Source organism: Carassius gibelio, chromosome A7, assembly GCF_023724105.1.
Source record: "Carassius gibelio isolate Cgi1373 ecotype wild population from Czech Republic chromosome A7, carGib1.2-hapl.c, whole genome shotgun sequence".
Classification (NCBI taxonomy): domain Eukaryota; kingdom Metazoa; phylum Chordata; class Actinopteri; order Cypriniformes; family Cyprinidae; genus Carassius; species Carassius gibelio.
Window position 1 is genome coordinate 6955636 of NC_068377.1, and position 23051 is coordinate 6978686.

The window sequence follows — 23051 nt, forward strand, 5'->3', positions numbered from 1 at the left end:
GTTGGAAAATGAGTCCATTCACTCACATTCAAACCAGAACAAGAAGAAGAATACGTGCAGGACGGGACGAAATGCTCCTCACTGCAGAACACAAGATCCACGGGGCCGTCTCCACCCCTGTTCCCCGAAACCCACCCATCTCCACCCCTAGATGTGGATCCGACCACGCCCCCTGGATCTTGTTTTGTTTTGCCGTGAGGGGCTATCTTACTGGACGGGACGCTTCTGTACTTCCCCGGATGCAAGATTCAAGAGCGGAGTGCAGTGATTGGGTGAAATAATGTTTAAACTGGCGTCTACACTCCTTATATGGTCTTCCTCTGACATACCCCTTCACTCAATGTTTGTACGCAGGCCCCGCCCCCACCATTCATCTGTATCTGTGTGTGGCCGTAGTAAGGCATGCGCAGTGCAGACGACGAGTAAAACGGACGGAATTCAAAGTTTCTGACGGTAAGTCCTTTGTTATTGTTACGAACTAGGAGTACGAATGTAGGACTTCGTTTTAATTCTACGTACTGTCAGTGTCGGAGCGAGTAACGTGTTGAATGTATGGTGTTAGTGGTTTTATAGCTCGGTTATTTACATCAACAACAGGGTTTGCGCGCGTGGATGTGGAGCGTGGCATGGTCGCGTGCTAACGGGCTAGCTGTTATTGTTACCGGGACGCGCGTTTTGGCGCTCTCGCGCTGTGTGGAAGTTTAGACGGACGCGACGGTAGCGTTCAACTCGTGTTTTAACGGAAATATCATTCGCGTGTGGTTTAGAAGCAACTTCGCGAACATTTGATTTGAATAACGCACGCAAATGTTAATTTACGACAGACCTTCGCGTAACGTTACCTTTTCTCTTTTGGTTTCCATAGATACAAACGTGCTGCGAATGAACTAACGTTAAGTTAATAATAATAAAAAAGGAGAAAAAACACATCGTGTGTCAAATAAGACTGAATGATTATTTAGTAATGTCTTGGGTCTTCGTGAATGGGTCAGGTTTGATGTGGTTTTCAGACGTTCACGCGTTTGCATTGATGCATCAAGCGCGCAGCGTGCGTTATGTTGTGCGTTTAAGAGGCGTTTTTAAAAATATTATTACCGTACTATTTGTGTTCCAAACATGCGTTTGGGCTTTTCCGTGTTTTAAACTCTGAGAAGAGGCGCCCATTTAATTGCACTTTCGATTTTATAACCGCTTCTGCTGTGACAGCATCGCCTCTGGTCAAAGTCGATGTCTGATCATAATTTGAAACCAATGCAACCGATTGTAAATAATAATTTTATATATATATATATATATATATATATATCTATATATCAACTAGGACAGATGAACTTCCTTTTCAATATTGGTTCCTAATTATTGTACAAATTCCATTATTATAATTCTTAGGATTTTCCAAATAAACAATTTCAGTAAACGCACGCTGCTCTTTATTTTTCCATTACAAGACTAAGGTCATGTGTTGAAGGTGGCTGCAGCGAAGGGCTTTTGTCAAAGATCAGAAGTAGGTCATTGCAGCAGACGCGACAGACAGACTCGCTTGTGATTCTGCGTTTTTTGCGTAACTTCTACAACATTAATGAATGAACAGGGTGAAAGAGTGCAGGAGATGGGTTCCCGTGACCGCCCCCTTCGATCCCGCGCGCGAAACGTGCAGGAGATCTTTGTCTTAATGACGCTCTCCATTCATGTCTAGAGCCCGACAAGATGTTCGGCTTCCACAAGTCCAAGATTTACCGCAGCAACGACGGCTGTTGTATTTGCAAAACCAAGTCATCCAGTTCTCGGTTCACGGACAGCGGCAGATATGAGGAGAACTTCAGGCTCTGCTTCGGGTGAGTGTTCTGTTTTCCTCTGATACCGCTAGAATTCCAAATATTCCATCAGGAATGCTAGTGGAATGTCTTTCAAAATTTGGAGCCAGTCCTAATGAGATCAACTGAGAATCTTCTTAGAATCATGTACCGAATAATACCATTGAGATTGGTTTAAAAATATATATATTATGATGGGTTGAAAGATATTTGTTTACACATTTTATTCCTTAATCTGAGTAATCGTTTCTGTCCTGGCTATAAATCATTTTCTGTTTAACATATTGGGATGTAATTGACAGTCTGTTAGAGGATCGGGTTGGAGACATCTGCAATGCTTGTGTGCTGCTGGTAAAACGCTGGAAGAAATTACCACATGGATCAAAGAAGAACTGGAACCATGTAAGAGACCGTTATGTTTTTTTTTTTTTTTTTTTTAATGGAAACATCCGTTTGCTTACAGCCATTTTGAGAATAATATATTTTATTCATTGTTTCCCCCCAAGGTGGTGGATGCAAGGGCAGGACCTGGCTTCAAGCTAACCAAACCCAAGAAAGTCAAAAATGGTGATGGAAAGAAGAAAAGTAAACTGAAAAAGCTTCATAAATTTAAAAGACAAAGTGAGTTGCACTTTTGTTAAACATTATATATATATGATTTATTTATTTTAACACTGCATGTGCACTTTAATGTTGGGTGTTTTTCTTTCTTTCTTTCTTTTTTTTTTTTATTCATTAGTTTTCTATAAAACGTTTTTATTATTTTTGTACTTTTGATTAAACCATCAAAAAAAATTTAACGGAAATGGGATGTAACTGAAATATAAAAAAAAATGTATACACTTGCATACATTTTACTTTTTTTATATATATATTATAATTTTTATAGGTTTATTATATTTTATATTTCAGTTGCAGCTCATTTTTGTTATGAAGTGTTAAGGTAATATTATAAAAAACTGTATAGACATAAAAAAAAAAAAGTGTAACAGTGGTATGTTTAAAAACCTGTTAATCAGTCATGGGTAAGTTCCATAATACTGAAATGAGACCTTTTATGTAATTAAATAATGTTAAATTTACAGTTTTTTGAAGTGGAAAACAAATGCATTTGACCTCTTTTGCAGATAGCATGTTAATGTTTGCTGGCATGTCTTTTCAGATTCAGATGCCCACAGCACCACATCCAGTATGTCTCCCTCTCAGTCTCCCAGCCACAGTAATCAGTCTGACGACGGGTCAGACATCGAGACCAAGCAGAGGCGTCCAAACCCAGCGGGATTCTCCTTTCTCGACCTGTCCTACTGGAAGAGGTATTCCTTTCCGTTTTACTAATGCTTAATTAAGAGTTCCCTGCTAGTTGTTGAGCTGATAAATGAATAACACTGCACTTAATATGCCTCAGGCAAAAGGTGTGCTGTGGGATCGTCTACAAAGGGCGTTTCGGTGAGGTGATCATCGATCCTCGTCTCTTCAAGCCCTGCTGTAACAAGAAGCGTCCAGCTCTGGCATCCTCCTCGGACTCTCAGATCTCACAAACACATCCTTCCCCTCTTCCAGAGGACCTGAAGGAGGCATGGTGATCCAACTAAAACCCCCTCCAATCTGTCTCGTTGAGGCCCTCATAGCTTTGTCTCCAGTGGTAGACTCTGATATCTTCCCTTTGTTAGATTACTGCGTATGAGTTGAGTTTTCCCTTGCTTTTGTATTTTTATTATTTTTATGACTCTTTTGTAAAATGTAAGTTTTGTACCTTTTTTTATATATAACAGAAAAGGAGAAAATGTGGGCATTAGGACATATTTATAGGTCTGAGTTAGGAAATTAAATGTAATCCATTTTTTATTACTGTAATTTTTTTTTTCTTTTTTTTATTGGAGTTACCAGTGTTTTGTAAATATAATCTTATTTTCCATACCAGTGCACCAAAAGACTTCTATTTGGCATTTAGTTTGACGGGTTACAGATGAATAATGTAAAGTGCTGTATCTAACATTACGGCCGAGGCATTAATGAGATGGGTGTACTTTTAAGCAAATATAACATTTTACTCAGCCTTGCAGTCTTCTGCTCTGATTCAAGTGATATCACACGCATGCATTTTCTGTCTCGGGTTCTTGGGCACAATATTCACAATGTGAATTCACCTCAGCTGTGGTCTATGATATGGACATGTGCTTGTAAAATCTCGTTTTCATTCTGGTTTGGCATAAAGATGTTGCTCAATATTTAAAAACGGTTACGGGTTTGTAAATCTTTTTTAAAAACAAGATGCAAAAATACATTATCTCAAGAGTATTTAAACGGTTATCACTTACACAATGGCATATGAGAGCATGCATAATGTATTTGTAGGCATGATCAGTTTTATGGCTGTTGGTGATTGTTTGTATTTTATTTGTTGTTGTATGAAAGTGTTATTATACAGAAAGTAAGAGATTTACACTGTTTTTTTTTTTTTGCCACATATTTCAATATTGTACACTAAAGGTAATCAAAGATGAAATTGTATATAGTCTTTCAGTCTTGATGTATTGACCGCAGCCTTTTGTAAGTTTTTTTTTTCTTTTTCTTTGCAGTTTGGATTAATTGAAATGTGACAGAATTGTCTTTTTCTTTTGAGAAAAAAAAAATGGTTTAGGCTCTGAATTTTAGCGATATTATGGAGTTTGCAATTGGATTTAGATGTTCAGTTGTATTTCTGTGTCTTATTTGAATGAATGTTTGTTTTTATTCACCAGCAATATTTTGCGTCAGCATTACTGTTGACTTCAAGCTCTTCTTAAAATTCATGAGAGCAAATACAAGATGTCGATAAATTTCAGGGAAAAATGTTTTTTAAACTATTAGTGTGGCACATTCTCAGTCAATGTGCCTTACCGGGGATTTAGCGGATCATTTCATTAAGTTAATTTGTCATTTTTAACTTATGCTATTTATTCAAAGCTGTCTGTACAATTAATGCTGTAAAGAAGTTTTTGTGCACTTTCTTTTTTTTTATATACTTTTTATAATATTACCATTGATAAGATTTTGTATCTCAATTTTCACATTGGTATTTTCATAAATTTTTTAAAGTAAATTTGTCTTGTTTGTCATTGCTTTTAGTACAAGGTTACATTTTTATGTATTTATTTTTTAATTAGGGGTAAAATAATGGAAAAATAGATTCTATTCTTATAATAAGGACATTACCTATCATGAATTGTGTTTTCTGAACCCTAGGTGTTGCCAAGATTGAATCTCTGAATGCACATAGACTCATAGAGGGCCCTCTTAGGACAGAGACTTTCATTTAACAGTAAAGAACCCTATACATAATGAAACCCTTTAAAAAATAAAGCAATATTTATTGATTGCATAAAGACCCATTTATTAGATTGTTTGAAGAAAAAAGCACAAAATAAATGTTTATTAAATTTATTTACTTTTTTCATTGCACTAAATATGATCTAAAATATATATACTTTGTAGAGTCCACAGGGGTTTTTCCCCCACCAGATATAAGAACGGTTTTGGAAATTTTATTAGATAGTATCTTTCACAACGTGCTTTACACATAACTACCAGTAGGAGGTAATTACAAAGCAAAGATCAAAGCATTTAGAAATAAATACCCCACCCCCATAATACTATATGCAGATTCCCTTTAGATTGCCTTGTGATACCTGGGGTTCTGCAGACACTGAACGACTTAATTATTAATAAAAAGAACTAGATTGAAGTTATGATGTAGAATGGAGGGTCCACCTTCGAAGTCCACTGTGTGATGTGACCGAACAGCTGTTGGTTATCTTGTAGTCACATATTCATTACTGTTGAAGCTGACCTGAATGGTGCCTTTTGATGAGATGTGTTCCTCTTTACGTGCTTGACATGTGAGAGTCAAAAACCACGCGAAAATAAAGACACCTAGAGGATGAAATGGACAGGATTAATGTCAGATGAGCCATTTTCATTAGGAGCTTCTGCTTCGGCCAAAAAACACAAATCCAACAAATAAACTACTGGTATTAAAATATGCTTTGAAGTTATCAATAATAATAACAACAATAATAATAATAACAATAATAAATGACGTCAACATTTTTTTTTTTTTTTTTTTTTTTTTACAAATGGTTATTTAAAAGACATGCTTTATTATCAGAAAAGGATGTTTGTTCATCTCACACGGCAGTGATCAGGCAGAAATTATAGATCAATATTCCTATTAAATACGAGATATTCTTATGAAAATGTTGCCAAGTTATTACTCCCATTATAACACTTCTTTTTTCATTATGGTTTGCAAAAAGAAAACATTCATATGCAAATTAGATTCGCTGTATATATATATATATATATATATATATATATATATATATATATATATATATATATACATACATACAGAATGGGAGTACCTATTTGTGGACATTTGGCATATAATGCATAAAGTTCTGTTATATCTTTCATAATGGTGAGGTTAAAAATACCCTGAAACCTAACAAGAGAAGAAATAATATTAATATTAATATGAATAATAATGTACCTATGTCAAAGGACATAGAATAAAATAATTAAATATATTCCTTCAAAAATATCTATTCGTGGAAATAATTAGTGAAGCCCAAGTCGCTTCAGTTTTAGTTGTAAAGGAAAGCTAAGTATCATCAGTAAAATGACATGGCAGAAACATTGTGAATCTTTTGAGTGTCTACTGGTTTAAACGGATCTCGAGTCAGATTAAACATAAGTAGAGTACAATTAATAGGTTACACTTTAATGAAAAGATTTGCATATTTTCTGTAAAAGGTGTCATTATGACTATTAGGTCTGAGTTTTAGTTGCATTTACATCATTTTGACCAGCAGGTGCCGCCAGCGTGTCGTGTTTTGAGCAGTAGTATTTTAATCATTTAATTACATTTTTGTAGTTAGATTCAGCAAATTCCCCCCAAAAAGCACATAGGAAGAAATGTAGATATTTGTAAAATACGTGACTCATAAAAAAACAACAACAAAAAAACAAGAAAAAGCCATTCAAAAAAGCACAGATTTTCCCTCTAAATTATACAACAAGAGGAAACCACTGAACAGGAATCTGGCCTGGTTAGAGGTGTGTACTTACTAGAAATCCTCTCTTTACATGTGTATTAGGCTGCTAGTTTGCAATTTATCAATAGTAACTATTAATTTTAGGCCTTGTCACCTTGTTATCATATTGAACCTATAATTGTTGATCAGTTAGATATACTCTCTTCATATCTCTTAAACACAACAAAATGCAGTGCATTATTAAAAATCCAGGTAAAACTCATGTGAAAGATTGATACAGTAGACAGCACATTGTGTCCTGTTGTTATAGAGTTTTACAGTGTAGCACACATCTCAGTACATGCTTAGAACTCTAATTGTTTAGAATACTAGTTAATGAGAAAACACATGAAATGTAATTGTTTAAAAACATGTAACTTTAATAATTCACTATTGTATTAAAAAATCGTATCATGCAAAACATGTCCAGTCATTCATAATTAGGGGTGGTCACATCAATACTCAGCTTACTTATTTGGGTTTTTGCACTACTTTCAAATGTTTTAAGTACTTTAGGAGTAGAGATACTACAGTATTCAGGTCAACACAGTCGGTTATATGTTAAATAATTGTAAAACAGTTGAGTGAAAACCGGATGTGATTCAGTATATTGGATCTGTGCAGTCAGTCTTAAAGGAACAGCAGCCTTATTTACCTGCTGCTGTCTGTCATTAAAGTTAATCATGTTTTAATTTTTAATAACAAAAATAAAAAAAGCTATATTGAGGTACATATCATTATCGTAAAATACAATTTCTCACACCATGAAATTAGATTTTGGTCATATCGCCCACCCCTACTTTTTATGTGTATTTTGTAAAAGGCATATTACTTTTTATCACTTACTTAAAAGCACCACTAAATTCTCATGTATAGGGACTTCTAAACAGAAATTTTGAAGTTTATATTAAAGTGTGAAATATTACACACATGTACAAAATGTGTAAATAAATCTCTGTAAAAACGTATTTCCATTATTAAAACATTATGTTGTAATGCTGCTATACTTAGTTTTGTCTCACATATCTAACATATTTCACTCCAAAAAATTTTTAAGTCATGAGACAGCAGTATGTACCCTGTTAATGAAAGTGACAGTTATGCATGATTGTTAATTAACACATGCTTTTAATTCAAATAACACTGAAACAAATTCTTACCCTGAAAACTGTTGAGAATGGTGAAAACATAGAGCGAAAGGAGACTCATGGGGCCATGGGAGGAGAAAGCCAGTAGCCAGGGCACTCCCAGAACACAGCTGAGCCCGAGAATAGACACCCATTCTTTCCATGCCCTCCTCTGATGGTCTTTAATCTGAAGAGTTCGTGATCTCAATTTGTGCATCTTAACCAGCACCACCCCCAGCATAACCATGTTAAAGAGCATCACCAGCCCGAGATAACCATTCACAGTAATGTAGCTCACTATCTGTGTGCTTATCCAGCATCTAAACGAGAAGAAGTCAATGAAAACACTCCTGTTACAGGCCTGAGAGATGATGAAGTGAAAGTGCAGTGCAATTTTTGAATAGGTTGAACTTACAGAGGTGTATCAGTTGAGCCTTCTTTATCCCTGTAAAATTTATATTTGCCATACACTTTAGTCACACCGCATATCATCACTGTAATGGTGGGTACACCTAAAGGAAAAGATTAATACAATAAAACAAGCGTATATATGTTTATAACTTAAATGTAATTAAATATAAAGTTAATTTCACCCCAAAACTGTCATCATTTACTTGCGTTGATTTTTTAAGTTTAGGGATAGAATAAATGAAATAAATAAATAAACAGCTTGAATATACAATCTCTGCATGTGGGCATGAATTAAACGTCCCTTCCAGCTGATTGGTCAACCAAACATTAAACCGTGCACTCATCAGTTCATTCCCAGTTCTGCACAACAGAATAATAGTCCTTCATTGCTACACTTCTACGTTTTTTTTAGTGCATTTAATTAAACTATATTTAATCTCTTTATTTTCAAACAACCAGGCTAACGAAAGGCTTGGCACAAACCAGACTGGGGCAGAGCCTTTACATTAAGCAACCTACCTAAAAATTATAAATATTAATCATAAATATTAATTTACTAAGCATTTGTACCCACAACTACCTCCTAGCCCAGTGGTTTTCAACCTGTGGTCCGCGGCCCACTGGTATTGCAGGTGGGCCGGCAATTATTTTCTGTTCATTTCCAGTCCATTCTAGGGCTGTGCGATTAAAAGAAAACGTCCTAAAATCACGATTTGAGCGTGCGCATATGCCTAACTCCAGGTTCACACACTGTCTGTGATGCGCCTTTTTTCTGAGCCAATGTTGACGGATCAGAGCGTTCTCACTGCGGTAAAAGGCTAGAAATAAAAACATGCGAAAATAATTCATGTCTAACACATGAGCATAGAGTGAATTTGTTAGTGAACAGGATGCAGTTTAAGTGAGAGGAGACACGTTTTAAGTGTGCACACTCTCTCCTCGCAAAGCAGCGTGTATCTGAGCAAGCACGACCAGTTTTGTGAGAGAGCAAAGGAAATCTGCTGCGAACAGAGAGATTCGCACTCGTGCATTATTTTAATGTGCTTTCGCGTTATATTTATGCGCTCTCACTGCTGACCGCATACACATACTGTATACACACTGCAAACACCTGAGGCACCGCTACAATTAATGAGCTCTATGAACAATGCATGGCAAAAAAGAAAAAAAAGTCCCTGTATACAGGATTTTTTTTAATTTATTTTTTTTGCCACAAGTCTATACATTTTTTTACATCTTCACTAGTGATAATTTTGACTTATGTCTGTTCTAGAGATGTTACAACTTTTTGATAAAGCTCTGATTGGTTTTCTTTTGGAAATATGTTTCAAATTAATCCTGAATGAATTTATGACTGTAAAAGCACAATTGCAAAATTGATCAAAAAAATCGCGATAGTTTTTTTTTTTTTTTGTCCATATCGCACAGCCCTAGTTTATTCAATAAATATAGTTTAACATCTAGCTTCTGAGTACTAAGTTATTAACCCAACAATAGCGGGGTCAGTTAATTTTTTTGAAGTGGGCCGCGCAAACATATGTGTTTGGTTGTGTGGGCCGCGAGTTGAAAAAGGTTGGGAACCACTGTCCTAGCCTACATCCCTGGCACATCTCCCGTTTTATTCAGCTGACCAACTATCAAAATCTGTGTGGCAAAGCTGCATGACTCACTGGACAGCACAGAGCGATTGCATATTGCACTATAGTGGAGTGCAGACCAGTATCGATTTAAGTGTAAATGCATAACTTTTGTTTCAGACAATTCTCTGTTTTCTGGACAAGGGATGAAGTTGAAATGATATGGATATTTAAAGATATGAGATTATTTCATATCAATGTCGTTTACAGTAAAATCTATTATTATTTTTTAATTGTAAAATTTTAGGGGTTAATGTTAAATAGCCATTAAAATGATATAACTACTCTCAGTTATAAAAAGATACCAAAACCCTAAAATAACTATGCACCCTTGATGCACACTTATGCTGTTTAAAGACAAAAGTATTCATTGATTCGGGAACAAAACACCAATATGCATGCTATGATGAGAGTTAGTTGCACAGCAGTTCCCTTTCAAAAGCTTCAGTCGATACTGCGCTGCTCAGTGCATTGGGAAACGACTTATTCATGTCCAGCTGTGAATAATGTGTGTAACAAGTCGATAGAAATGACCCGGTGGTGATAGAGCCTCGGTTAATGACGTCATCGGGGCGTCAACAGGTCTTTTGTCTTCAGATCATTCTGGAAGATTCTTCTCGTCAGCTACAGATATTCGTAGGATGAGTCAACGAAATGGTAAGTGTTGTGTTCATCCATGCTTTCATCCTATGTATGAGCTGGAGACACATGTTTACTGTTTAGTTTGTTTGGGGGAAGAGCATGCGGTTCTGGCTTTAGAGACAGGCGAGTGCAAGCATTGTGAACTGCTCTCAGTGAAGATGCTTTGGCTCGTCAGAACTATTTTCAGACTGCACCCACCTTTTCATCGGAGGGCTTTCGTGCTGATTTGCGTGACGAACAAGCGACGGGCTCGTCTCGTTTGCTTGCGGTGTCACCAGATCTGTGCATTCTCTCTCGTGATCTCGAAGCACGCTTTGGTGCTTCTTAGGTTCATGAGGAGGATGATATATCTCTTGGGTCTTTGGGCCATGAGCAACCTGCCTCTGAGCATTCCTCTCGCGAGAGGAAATCGTTCAAGGAACTGCTCGAGGTGGTTACTCACGCGGTGGACAGGTTGCAGGTTGACTGGCCACGCGAACAGAGATGTATAAAGTACTAGAGACCCATACTTGAGTAAAAGTACAAGTGCTCTATCAAAAAAGTGACTTGAGTAGAAGTTGAAGTGCTCTCTAAGCACCACACTTAAGTAGAAGTACTAAAGTATTCAACATTTTTTTACTTAAGTATTGCAAGTAGTCTATTTTAAAATTTACTACTCAAGTACTGAAAGTAAAAGTACAAGTATTGTGTTATGTAGTTATTAAAGAAAGTAGTCAAAAGTTTGAACATATTGTTTTTACTATTTCAAATGATTAACCTAAAGGACAATCACAATTCCTTTGACTGTAACTTTTTATAAAAAAAAAAAAAGCAGATTAAAGGGTTATTTCGCCCAATTTGCAAAATTATGTAATTAATAACTTACCCTCATGTTGTTTCAAACATGTAAGACCTCCGTTTATCTTTGGAACACAGTTTAAGATATTTTAGATTTAGTCTGAAAGCTCTCAGTCCCTCCATTGAAGCTGTGTGTATGGTATACTGTCCATGTCCAGAAAGGTAAGAAAAACATCTTCAAAGTAGTCCATGTGACATCAGAGGGTCAGTTAAATATAAAAAATAGCAAAAACTTCTTATTCAGCATTGTCTTCTCTTCCGTGTCTGTTGTTAGACAGTTCAAAACAAAGCAGTTTGTGATATCCGAACTGAATCGTTTTAAACGGTTCGCGTCTCCAATATGCATTAATCCACAAATGACTTAAGCTGTTACCTTTTTTTAATGTGGCTGGCACTCCCTCTGAGTTAAAACAAGCCAATATCCCGGAGTAATTCATTTACTCAAACAGTAGACTGACTGAACTGATGTGAAGAGAGAACTGAAGATGAACACCGAGCCGTGCCAGATAATGAACAAAAGGCTGACTCGTTCACGAGTCAAGAACCGTTTACGAATTCGTGTCCGATTCGAGAACCGAGGAGCTGATGATACTGTGCATGTGTGATTCAGCGTGAAGCAAACTGACACAGTGCTGGACTGAACTGAATCTTTTGGTGATTGATTCTGAACTGATTATGTGCTAATGTTATGAGCGTGGGCAAACCGAAGGCTTGCAATCATCGCCAATGACGTCATTACGTCGAGCGCAAAAGAACCGGTGAACTGTTTTCTTCAACCGGTTTATTGAATCTAACTGTCAGAAAGAACTACTGGTGATCCGGAAACCGATGCAACCGGTTCTTGACTTGTGAACGAGTCATTATCTGGCTCGGCTCGGTGTTCATCTCTCTCTTCACAGCAGTTCAGTCAGCACGCACAGTCTTCTTAATCGCTTGATTCGCTCAATGATGTGCCAGGCCAGCTTCATCAAACCTGCCATTTACAGTTCTGGCAGTGGTAATGTGGGTAACGAGTAACGATGCAGCACATAAAAAAAATAACGGAGTAAAAGTATTAAACTCATCGAAAATATGTACTGAAGTAAAAGTGGAAGTAGGGGAAAAAAAATAATACTCTAGTAAAGTACAGATACCGCCTTTTAGTACTTAAGTACAGTAGTGAAGTAGTTCTACTTCGTTACTATACATCTCTGCACGCGAATAAGAGACCCCGAAAACGTAGAAAGCTAGAGGATAGGTTTCTGTTGGGTGGTAGGAGCGAGAGACCACAACATCACTCTCTCCCCTTTTTCGAGGACCGAATACTTCCCGCGTTTTTGTGCCATCGACATTGACTTTTTCAACTATCGTGGAAGCGAAGTCGCGGGGGTATTCGGAGATACCGTGGGTTGAAGAGACGCTTGCAAGCTATCTCTCGCCCGAGTCTGCATCCTCGGTCACGAAAACCTACTCTCCCTACTAAGCCTTGTAAAATAACATCATCGCTAGTGGGTAAGGCTTACCAAGCTGCAGGTCAGGCTGGGGCTGCACTGCACACTATGGCAGTGTTACAGGTGTACCAGGCTTACCTGTTGAAGGACTTGAGTCTTTAGTCTAACTTGGCGGTACAATCGACGAGGGAGCATTTTCTGAGCTTCGTCGGGTACAGATTTGTCTCTCCGTGTGACCAAGCAGATGGCTCATGCCATTGACTGATTGATGTCATATTTAGACAGCACTGAGAGACATCTGTGGCTTAATTTGATGGGCATTAAAGAGAGGGAAAGTTTGTTTCTTTTAGACTTTCCTATTTCTCCATCGGGCCTTTTGGCGACTCGTTTAATACGGTTGTCAACAGGTTTAAGGAGGTTAAGAAACATGAAAAAAGCATTCGTTCAGTTCCTTCCTCACTGCACTCAAAGGGAGGGGCCGTCAGCCACCCAGCCTCGCCCCGGTCCTTCAAAAGCCAGGGAGGTTAAGAAGCAGAGCGTGGCGAACTGTGCTCCCCCTCGTAGGGATTGGGGACAGGTTCACCGTGCTCAGCAACCTCCCAGGCCAGACATCAGGACTGTCCTTGATAAGAAGAGGAAGTCCTGACGATCTGGTGCCCTTGCTGGTGCGGATAGTCCCTCACGGGATGGTGCGCGCTTGAGAGCTTTTCACCCTGCCCTGTTATCCTCACAAAACTCCTCCATCCCCGCCACTTTGTGTGATTTGGGGGGAGGCGGTTTCCAGCGAGGTATTAGATGTTACATTGTTTCCTGTCATCATTCAGAACACAGAACATCTAACATCCCCTCAAAAAGGAAGTATTAAAATTGGTACCACTCTCAGAGAGTCTGGCAGCGTGGAAACATCTGCTGGGCATTTCTGCATGGGTGCTGAGCACAGTACGGAAAGGATACAGGATCCAATTTATTTGTCATCCTCCACATGAAACGGAAACGTGAAACCGGAGCTGATGCAGGTACTGTCTCAGGATCTACAAACTCTTCTGGGCAAAGAGGCCATAGAACATGTTCCTCTTCCAAGGAGAGAGTCGGGCTATTACAGCAGATACATCCTGGTTCCCAAAAAGGGTGGGGGACTGCGTCCAATCTTGGATCTTCGAGGCTTGAACCGTACAGTGAAAGTACTCAAGTTCAAGATGTTAACCGTCAAGACGGTCGTGTCGCAAATTCGCCATTGCGATTGGTTCATCACGATCGATCTGAAGTACGCATACTTTCATATAGAAATTTTGCCACAACACAGGAAATTCCTGAGGTTCGCTTTCGAGGGTGAAGATTACCAGTTTTGGGTTCTTTCATTTGGCATAGCCTTATCACCCCGCATGTACACAAAATGCATGGATGCAGCACTGGCTCCATTACAACTCCAGTGCATTCGCATTTTGAATTACATTGACGATTGGCTAATACTAGAACAATCACAGGAGATGGCACTACAACACAGAGACATCTTGTTAGGTCATCTAGTTTCTCTGGGGTTGAGACTCAACACCGAGAAAAGTGTTCTCTGTCTCGGGATCGTTTGGGATTCGATAATGATGCGGGCAACAACTGTCTCCCGCTCGGATCGAGACCATTCAGCAGACCATGAGCAAGGTCAGGCTAGGCCAGGATCACACTGTTCGTCAGTATCAAAAGATGTTAAGTTTCATGGCTTTAGTATCCAGTGATTCTTTTGGGGCTGTTGCACATGAGACCATTTCAGTTGTGGCTAAAAGCCAGAGGATTTCATCCAAGAGCCAATCCTCTCTGTGGATCAGACCAAGGTTCCTTGCCTTGGGTCTCACTCTAGGGGCACTGTGTAGTCGCAGATTGCTAATGACAGATGCCTCCCTGATGGGCTGGGGAGCAGTCTTGGATGGCCACCCAGCTCAAGGGGAATGGGAGGATCATCAGCTTGATTGTCACATCAATTGCCTCGAGCTGATGGACCATCATTTATGGAAGCAGATTTACTGTTCAGACAGGCACTACCAGCGGGGGAATGGAAACTCCACCCGGAGGTAATGAAACAAATTTGGAGAAAATTTTACGAAGCAGAGTTGGACCTCTCCGCCTCCCATCAGACAGCGCAATGTCCCCTCTACTTCTCTCTGAGTCACCCAGCCCCCCCTGGGTCTGGATGCGATGGCGCACTAATGGCCCAAAATGTGAATGTATGCGTTTCCTTCAGTCTCTCTGCTCTCCCGGGAGTCCTAGCCAGAGTTCGCCAACAAAGGTCTTGCCTCTTGCTGATAGCGCCACGTTGGCCGAACAGAGTATGGTTCTAGGAGATTCTGTCTCAGGCAGGGGGCACGATATTCCATCCCAGGGCCGACCTGTGGAATCTTCACGTTTGGCCCCTGAAGGGTACCAACTGAGGAACACAGGACTGTCGCCGGAGGTTATTGATACCATTCTTAGTGCTAGGGCTCCATCCACCAGACAGAGTTATGCCGGTAAATGGGGTGTCTTTGACAGGTGGTGTGTTGTACACAATGTTGATCCAGTCAACTGCCACATTGCTTCAGTTCTGGACTTCATGGAAGATAAATTGTCAACAGGCACATGGCCTGCTACTCTTAAGGTTTATGTGGCCACTATTTCGGCTTGCCATGCCTTGATTGATGGGATGCCACTCGGGAGACACCTTTTGCTTTCTCGCTTCCTTCGTGGGGCCAGACAGCTGAGGTCTGCACTGAAAACCAGGATGCCTTCTTGGGAATTAGCTATAGTTGTCGAGGGTCTGGTTGAAACCCCCTTCGAACCTTTAGAGTCAGCGTCTGATAAACTTCTAACTTTGAAAATGTTTTTTCTCATGGCAATAACTTCTTTGAAGAGAATTGGGGATATGCAGGCTCTGTCTGTCTGACCATCATGCTTAGACTTTGGGAAAAAGTGATTTTGCATTCTCATTATGAATATCTGCCTAAGGCTCCATTTTCGGCTGTACATCCGGTCATTCTAGAGGCATTCTGCCCATTCACAATGCCGGAGCAGGAGAAATCTTATAGACTGTGTCCAGTCCGTGCTCTTCAGGCTTACGTCCACCGCACTAGCCAGTGGCGTAAGTCAGAGCAGCTGTTCATCTGGTATGGTGGTGTTAACAGAGGAGCAGCTGTCACCAGGCAGACCATGTCTCACTGGGTCGGGATTGCTATTGCTTTGGCTTATGAGGCGTGCGGTCAAGCTTCGCCTATAGGTCTTAGAACTCACTCCACAAGGGGGGTCGCTTCCTCTAGTGCTTTAGCAAGGGGTGCCCCCTTACAACAGGTTTGTGATGCGGCAGGTTGGTCCTCTCTGCACACATTCATAAGATTTTATAGTTTGGATGTCCATGCTACTCCGGGCTCTCATGTCCTTGAGTCAACATCACAAGCTAATGTCTGAGGCCTTCTTGTGGTTTGATAGCACACTTGCACAACCTTCGGGGTCCAGACATTTTTCAAGCACGGCGTCATGGGTATTCTCGTTCCCAGTGCACTGAGCAGAGCAGCATCAACTGAAGCTTTCGAAAGGGAATGTTACCAGTTACTTAACTGTAACCTTGTTCCCTGAGAAAGCGGAACGAGTTGCTGCACTGCATTGCCGTACTGAATATGTCCCAGGACTGCTCTTCAGACAAAATATCCTGTTGATGCCCCTGTGGTGTATCTATTTATAGCCCCGTGTTGCGGGCGCGCGCCCCGATGAAGTCATCAACTGAGGATATATCACCGCCGGGTCAATTCTATCGACGTGTTACACACATTATTCACAGCTGGTCACGACTAAGACGTTTCCCAATGCGCTGAGCAGCACAGCATCTTGTTCCGCTTTCTCAGTGAACAAGGTTACAGTTAAGTAACCAGGAACGTTCTGTGACTTTGCTTTGGAAGTTTAGCAAAGCAAAAACACCATTTTGTGTGATATCAGGTAATATTCAATAATAAACAGAGAGATTGTCTACAACAAAAGTTATGATTGCTGCGTATTTATATTAAAAGGTCATCTTCATCTTTAGCCAGATTATTGTCAGATTATTGTCTTTAGTGCAGATTATTATTTATGACATAATATATTCTTGCGTAGGTTGATGAATTTATGCCTACACAGAAGCCTTGTAAGGCTCTGCCCAGGTACGGTTTGTTTCAAGCGGTTCGTTAGCATGGTTATTTGAAGAGAAAGAGATTAAATAGAGTTGAAGCAAACATTTTAAGAAAAAGAACAAATGTTGCAGTGGAGGACTATTATTCTGTTGTACAGAACTCGAGAGCAACTGATGATGTCAAGGTCATGGCATGTTTGGTTGACCAATCAGCGGGAAGGTTGCGTTTAATTCCCGCCCACATGCAGAGATCCAATATTCATTGAAACATTATTAATAATGTTTTCTTATTTTTCTGTTTTCATTATTTAAAAAAATTATTGGATTGATATTAATATTAATTTAAGCAAATTATCCAGATTTTGGCATGTGCAAAAGCATAAGCATGACATGAGGGTTAATGAATGTTTTGAGTTAATAAACCCTACAAAATTTAGCAAATGTTTGTCTTTTTTGGGAATGAGAGTCCAGGATGAAATCTGTTTTATCTGTTTTCTTATTCCATTTTAAGGCATGGTTTACTGTCTAATCAACTGAACTCAATCTTTAAATAGTCCTTCTGAGGATTAATATTCACATCACAATCGTTTTGATTTATTCATCCAAATTTTGCCAAATTTCGAGACATTCCGTGTTACACAGTAAATTACATTTTTAAAACTGAATTTCTCAATTTCATCCACATTTACCACAATCATTGGGCCCTAGCTGAGTACTGTTGAAATAGTGTATAGTGACAGTTGACACAAAAATGTGATTTTAAACTCACCCCATCCCACAAGACTTAATTTTAGCAAGTATCTCTTGATGTAGATGTTGAAGACCCGCACCAGCAGCAGGTACAGGTGGAAGCCCTCAATGGCTGTCCAAGTGAAGGTGGCTAAAAGACACCAGTGTAGAAGAAGTCCTAGAGCTTGACACACTGAATCAATGTCTCTCTGGCCTGAAAACCACACACTGCACAAGAATGAGGTGTGCAACAAGAAAAGGGATCCTGAGAGCTGCACGTGAATGATGGCTGAATGGTCACCTTGTTTCTTTCTGTGGGGAAGATGGTGAGATATATTATCTGTTTATATCTGTACCACAAACCTTATTCCGAAATGGTAAACAGTGCATCAAATCTGATTAAAAAATAAACCTACCTCATGCAAAGAAACATAACAATCATTAGGGCTGTGAATACTATTGAAAGGACAGAGCCGATGTATGAGATGTAGTTGAGAGAGACAATGTGGGACTCTTCAGGAATTTCAGGATTCTTTCAGAAACACCAAGGACAAAAGAGGACATTCAAATAAACAGCCAAGTTAGATGTTAAATGAACATTTTAAAACAAAAAAAGTTGACTGAAGAGAATCACATGAAAAATATGCTTACAATGAGCACTGCAAAAAAGCTCAGATGATTACAACTGCACACAAACTCTCCTCCGTCGATGATAGTATTACAGCCATCAGTACTCCAGTTACCTGCAAACAGACAAATATACATTTACTAATGCAACAAGTCAATGCAAATAAAATATAAAAAAAAACCAATTCAAATGAAAACTGTAATATATGACATCAGTTCTCACACTCATGACAGTTACAATATATGAGTTGTTCCCATGGTCATTCGTTCTCACTGACATCAACAACACAACACTTACAACTTTCATTCCATGAATAACCAGACTTGGGTAACCTCATTGCTAAAAAAAAAAAAAAAAAAAAAAAAAACCTAATAACCATTTATTGGTTGAAAATGAGTCTGTTCTTCCTTTCCTATCAAAACTCCGATGGTCAGGCTGTGGACATGCACTTGCACTCTCAGTCACCTTTGCTTCTGCAAATGACTTTACTTGCAATCTTTTTTTAATTATTATTATTATTTTTTCTTCTGAAAATCATAAACACTTAATATGGCTTATAGTGTATTAACTAAGTATACATTAAGCCATATTGAGTGTTTATTGTTTTTAAGGAAGGAAAACACTTAATGAGAGACTGCACGTTGTGTTCATATTCTGCTGTTCTGTGGCCATAGATTTGCTATCTTTTTGTCCTACAGGTGCCTTGCAGGACCCTATACGTTATGGTACTAAATAATTTTTTAATAACCAATAAAATGTCTCGTCTCCATTGGAAGCATGCACGATTCTGTGTCGATCGTGAAGTGATGTCACAGGTAGCGGAGAGTGAATGTGGCGTAGTGACACTCATTTTTTTTCTTGTCTTCACCCCCTTGCTACCTTTGTAAAATGATCAGAGATTCAGTAAAAATGAATAATTAAATAATTCAATTGACGTCACTTTCACTTTTAGGAAGCACAGGTGTCTGAGAGTGCAAGCCTCAGAGTGCAAGTGCATGTCTGCAGACAGATCCTAATCTCAAACCCCCAAAAGTTGTTTTTAAGCAAATGGTCCCTGACAAAAGAGCTTGTTGATCAACCTTGTAACATTTGCTGAAAAAAGTACTGTGACAGAATTAAAATAATGGAGCAGTTGGTTCTAGGCTTAAAGACCTAAACCAATATTAAAGCGTAATATTTTAAAGGGGTCATGACATAAATATCTAAATGTATGATTCTAAGACAGTGAATGCCATTTCAACTATCAAAACACACAACATGAGGTAAAGAAGGGCACGGATACTGTGCGATGAAGTTAGCCAATTACAGCAGTAGATGTTAACTTCAGTTTCTGCAAGAAGTAACTGAGAACATCTGAGAACGAACTCCATTCTAGAAGATTGTACATTTGTTAATATATAGGTTTATTTTTGATGGTGTGAAAACCATACTGACCTTTGCCATTTTTATCAAGATGCCAGTAGACACAGACTCCGTTTGCACTCTGTAATAATAAAAGCACAATTTTACAGAAGTGAAAATAGGCAACACGTCAGCACAAGTCCACAAGAGCCACAAAGTGTTTATAATTACAGTTATAGTGTGATGAGAAAGCATTTTACCTGATTAGTGTTTATGAATCTGAGTTGAATGGGCTGAGAAAGGTTGTGAATTTCTGTCACACCAAGCCAAACTCCTAACACATTTTTCCCATGCAATATTGAGCTTGACTCATGTGAGTCATTTCCCTTCTGTGTCAACACCACAATAGCAAATAGACCGAAGAAGAAACCACAGAGTTATGAAATGAATATGTTGCCCAAAGAAGACAAAATAACATTTAGACACACATAACAAGGCTTTGAGGGACGGAGATATATTAATTTGATGCACTTTGGTGTCTTAACTGCTGCTGACCTTGAACAAAGTCTCGTTGAGAATAGACACAATCAATTCCACTTCCTTAGAAGTTTCCCCCCGTCTACTGCTGCTCTTCTGTATTGCTTCTTCAGAGACATGGATTTTATATCCTCTTTCTGTATCAACCATTTCCTGTTAAAAAGGTGAAGACACACAATCCAGCGTGTGACCTAATGATCTTCCTTTACTGCTATGTTGCTGACACTTGAACTTTACTTCTTGCTTCATGGGTTTTTATTTTATTTTTTCATCTTAAAGTTAGTCAATCAGACAGTAACCACTGTCTTGAACCTTACCTCTGAGGAAACTGGTCTGGAGAAAAAAGTTGGAATTGGAGTCCTAGGGGTTTTAGATATGCAAGTTCTCATTCCTTCTTCAATACACCTGTTCGAAAATATTATAAAACATTATAAAATATTACATGACAGTAAAACAACCTGTCCATTTCATACATCTGACTTCTAAAAAAAAAAGTAAAAAAAAATCAAACTTTCTTTCTTTTCACTTCTAATAGGGAACGTTCTCAGATCTTTGGCTAACATTCTAAAAAGATTATTTCAAAGTTATGATCAAGCCTTTTCTAGTAACATTAATAGAACTTTGACTTCAAAGTTATCTGGTCTTAAATAGGTAAAAAAATGGTAAAATGGAATGTTCCCTAAGTGATTTCTCTAATGTTCACCAAGTCAGTTAGCAAAATGTTCTTAGAAAGTATTTTGTTAGCTGGGTTGTTACAAGATTAACAAGATAAAACTCACGATAGAATGTTAGCCTGGTCCATACAGGTTTGTGGAACCTTATAACAAGGCACAGCTGGAAACACATCAACATCATGGGAGGTAAATATTGTAATCAATTATTAAATCTTTATCACAACACTTATTCACCTATTTATAAAAACATTCATTTCAATATAACTGTGTCACAACAGAGTAAATGTGATTATAATCAACCGTCACTCTTTTCAAATTAAAATTATATGACTATACTCATCTCAGAGCTAAAATCTAAAATTTTAGAGCGTATTCATACTCACGGGTTTCATTCTGTGTTGTGGAGGGAAAAATTGGAAATATCCAAAGAACAAAATAGAACAAGCCTCTCATTTCTCTGTGAATGCTCTATTCGTGTAGTGCGTGTAGACACCGTCAGCCACTCAAGCTGGTCTCATGTGATGGCTGTGGCTTCCTGTCTAACAGTTTTTAACATCTCTTCATAAAGAACCACGGCATGTTTCACTGGTCGCCTTTTGCTTACCAACACCAAACACATAAGTGTATCACCGTGAAAAGAAACCAGGCATATCTAAATGAATAACTAATTACAGAAAAAAAAAACGCAATAAAACTTTTAAATGGACATATATAAAATGGCATTATTGTAATATGTTTTCAATAGGCTTAAACATATCTCAGACTCACAGATATATTATTACATTTTTATTAAATTCATAAAAACTCTTTTAATAGCATTTACCATTTTTATTTACAAATCACAATTTTTAATATATGATTATTAATTAATAAAAAAAAAGTTTTCAGATTAAATATGTTAGATCATAGATTAAGGTTTTATCATGTGTACAGCCACAAACAGGAAACTCTTTTTTTTTTCATGTACTGTTATTAGATGTAAAGGAAGTCCTCTGGCAAAAACAATACAATAACATTTTAACCAAACAGCCCATGATGACCTGAATTCTTGAATGTTTTTTTTTTTTTGGTTGCATGTTGTGGTTGGTGTTGTTTTTAAAAGTTTTAGTAAGAAAACCGCACGGGAAGAGCTTATTTGGAGGTGTCCTGAGTGGATTTAGACTTGGAATTAGGTGCTTGTGCTCTGTTTTTCCTCGCTGAAGCACACATCCACACAAAGATGTAAAACCCTGTTAACAGACAAACATGAGGTTTCAGTCTATCATTTTTTAGTTTTCAAAAAGTTTCCATTCCCCTTTTCTTTAGTCTTTACGTCACTGTGTTCTTCTACTTGTGGTTTAACAGGGAAATAATCCTAGACTAGAGTTGTGGCCTCATAATCAGACTTGTGTTGACTTCGTTAGCAGTAAAATATGATAGAGTTTCCCATAATGACGTATCTTTGTGATGTGACTAATATTTCTGTATCATTTTTTTGCTTGGTCTTGTTCACCTGACCAGAACAAACCAAGGAAGATCACATCACGCTATCTTCCATGACGTTCATGACTTGAACACCCCTCTTTTATGATGAACATTAAAATTATTATTTTTTATTATAATGTCAACAGGGTAATATAATAATAATAACGAAAAATGCCTAAATATATAAGATGAAACTCTTGAAAAGACAATATTAAGTAGTTTGGTGTAATATTTTAGCAAAACTTCTTATTAATATTTGACAAGTCAAATCCAAGTCATGTGGTTTGACAAACAAGATCATGTGGTAGAACCAACATGCAGGAAAAATAAAAATACATCTGGAAATGATATCATAGGACTCTCCGTAGACTTATAATTGAATACTAATTTATAATAATGAAATCTCTACAAATGCATTTTACTTTGAAAAATTGTTTTTGTCAACCTGTACATTCACATCTATTTAAGATGTGAGGCTAATAGTTTATACATTGCACCCAAAGTCAAATTTAAATTTCAACTTTTGGAAACCAACATAAACATTAGGAGTACTGCACATTTCTGAGAAATTGGCATGGA

The 23051-nt window shown here is 38.1% G+C and overlaps 3 protein-coding genes across 3 annotated transcripts in view; 1 reads left to right on the forward strand and 2 right to left on the reverse strand.

Moving 5' to 3' along the window:
- The first annotated feature begins 301 nt into the window (after window positions 1–301).
- Window positions 302–4896, forward strand: LOC128016533 (SIN3-HDAC complex-associated factor-like). Its single transcript, XM_052601101.1, has 6 exons — window positions 302–453; window positions 1697–1835; window positions 2117–2216; window positions 2321–2435; window positions 2977–3127; window positions 3220–4896. Exons 2-6 carry the CDS (start codon window positions 1708–1710, stop codon window positions 3395–3397), a joined length of 672 nt encoding a protein of 223 aa, XP_052457061.1. The 5' UTR covers window positions 302–453; window positions 1697–1707; the 3' UTR covers window positions 3398–4896.
- Window positions 4897–5220: 324 nt separating this feature from the next.
- LOC128016531 (adhesion G protein-coupled receptor G3) lies at window positions 5221–21642 on the reverse strand. Its single transcript, XM_052601099.1, has 12 exons — window positions 21392–21642; window positions 21114–21168; window positions 20652–20739; window positions 20353–20487; window positions 20058–20186; window positions 19891–19939; window positions 18480–18571; window positions 18245–18360; window positions 17869–18140; window positions 8432–8528; window positions 8050–8336; window positions 5221–5726 (listed from the first exon to the last, which is right to left on the reverse strand). The coding sequence occupies exons 1-12, from the start codon at window positions 21459–21461 to the stop codon at window positions 5605–5607; spliced, it is 1512 nt and encodes a 503-aa protein (XP_052457059.1). The 5' UTR covers window positions 21462–21642; the 3' UTR covers window positions 5221–5604.
- Window positions 21643–21809: 167 nt separating this feature from the next.
- LOC128016530 (adhesion G-protein coupled receptor G5-like) overlaps window positions 21810–23051 on the reverse strand; it is a 51203-nt gene continuing 49961 nt past the window's right edge. The window contains exon 16 of the mRNA XM_052601098.1: window positions 21810–22237. Coding sequence (XP_052457058.1) covers window positions 22140–22237 — 98 coding nt within the window. The 3' untranslated portion in view covers window positions 21810–22139. The remainder of the gene's footprint in view (window positions 22238–23051) is intronic.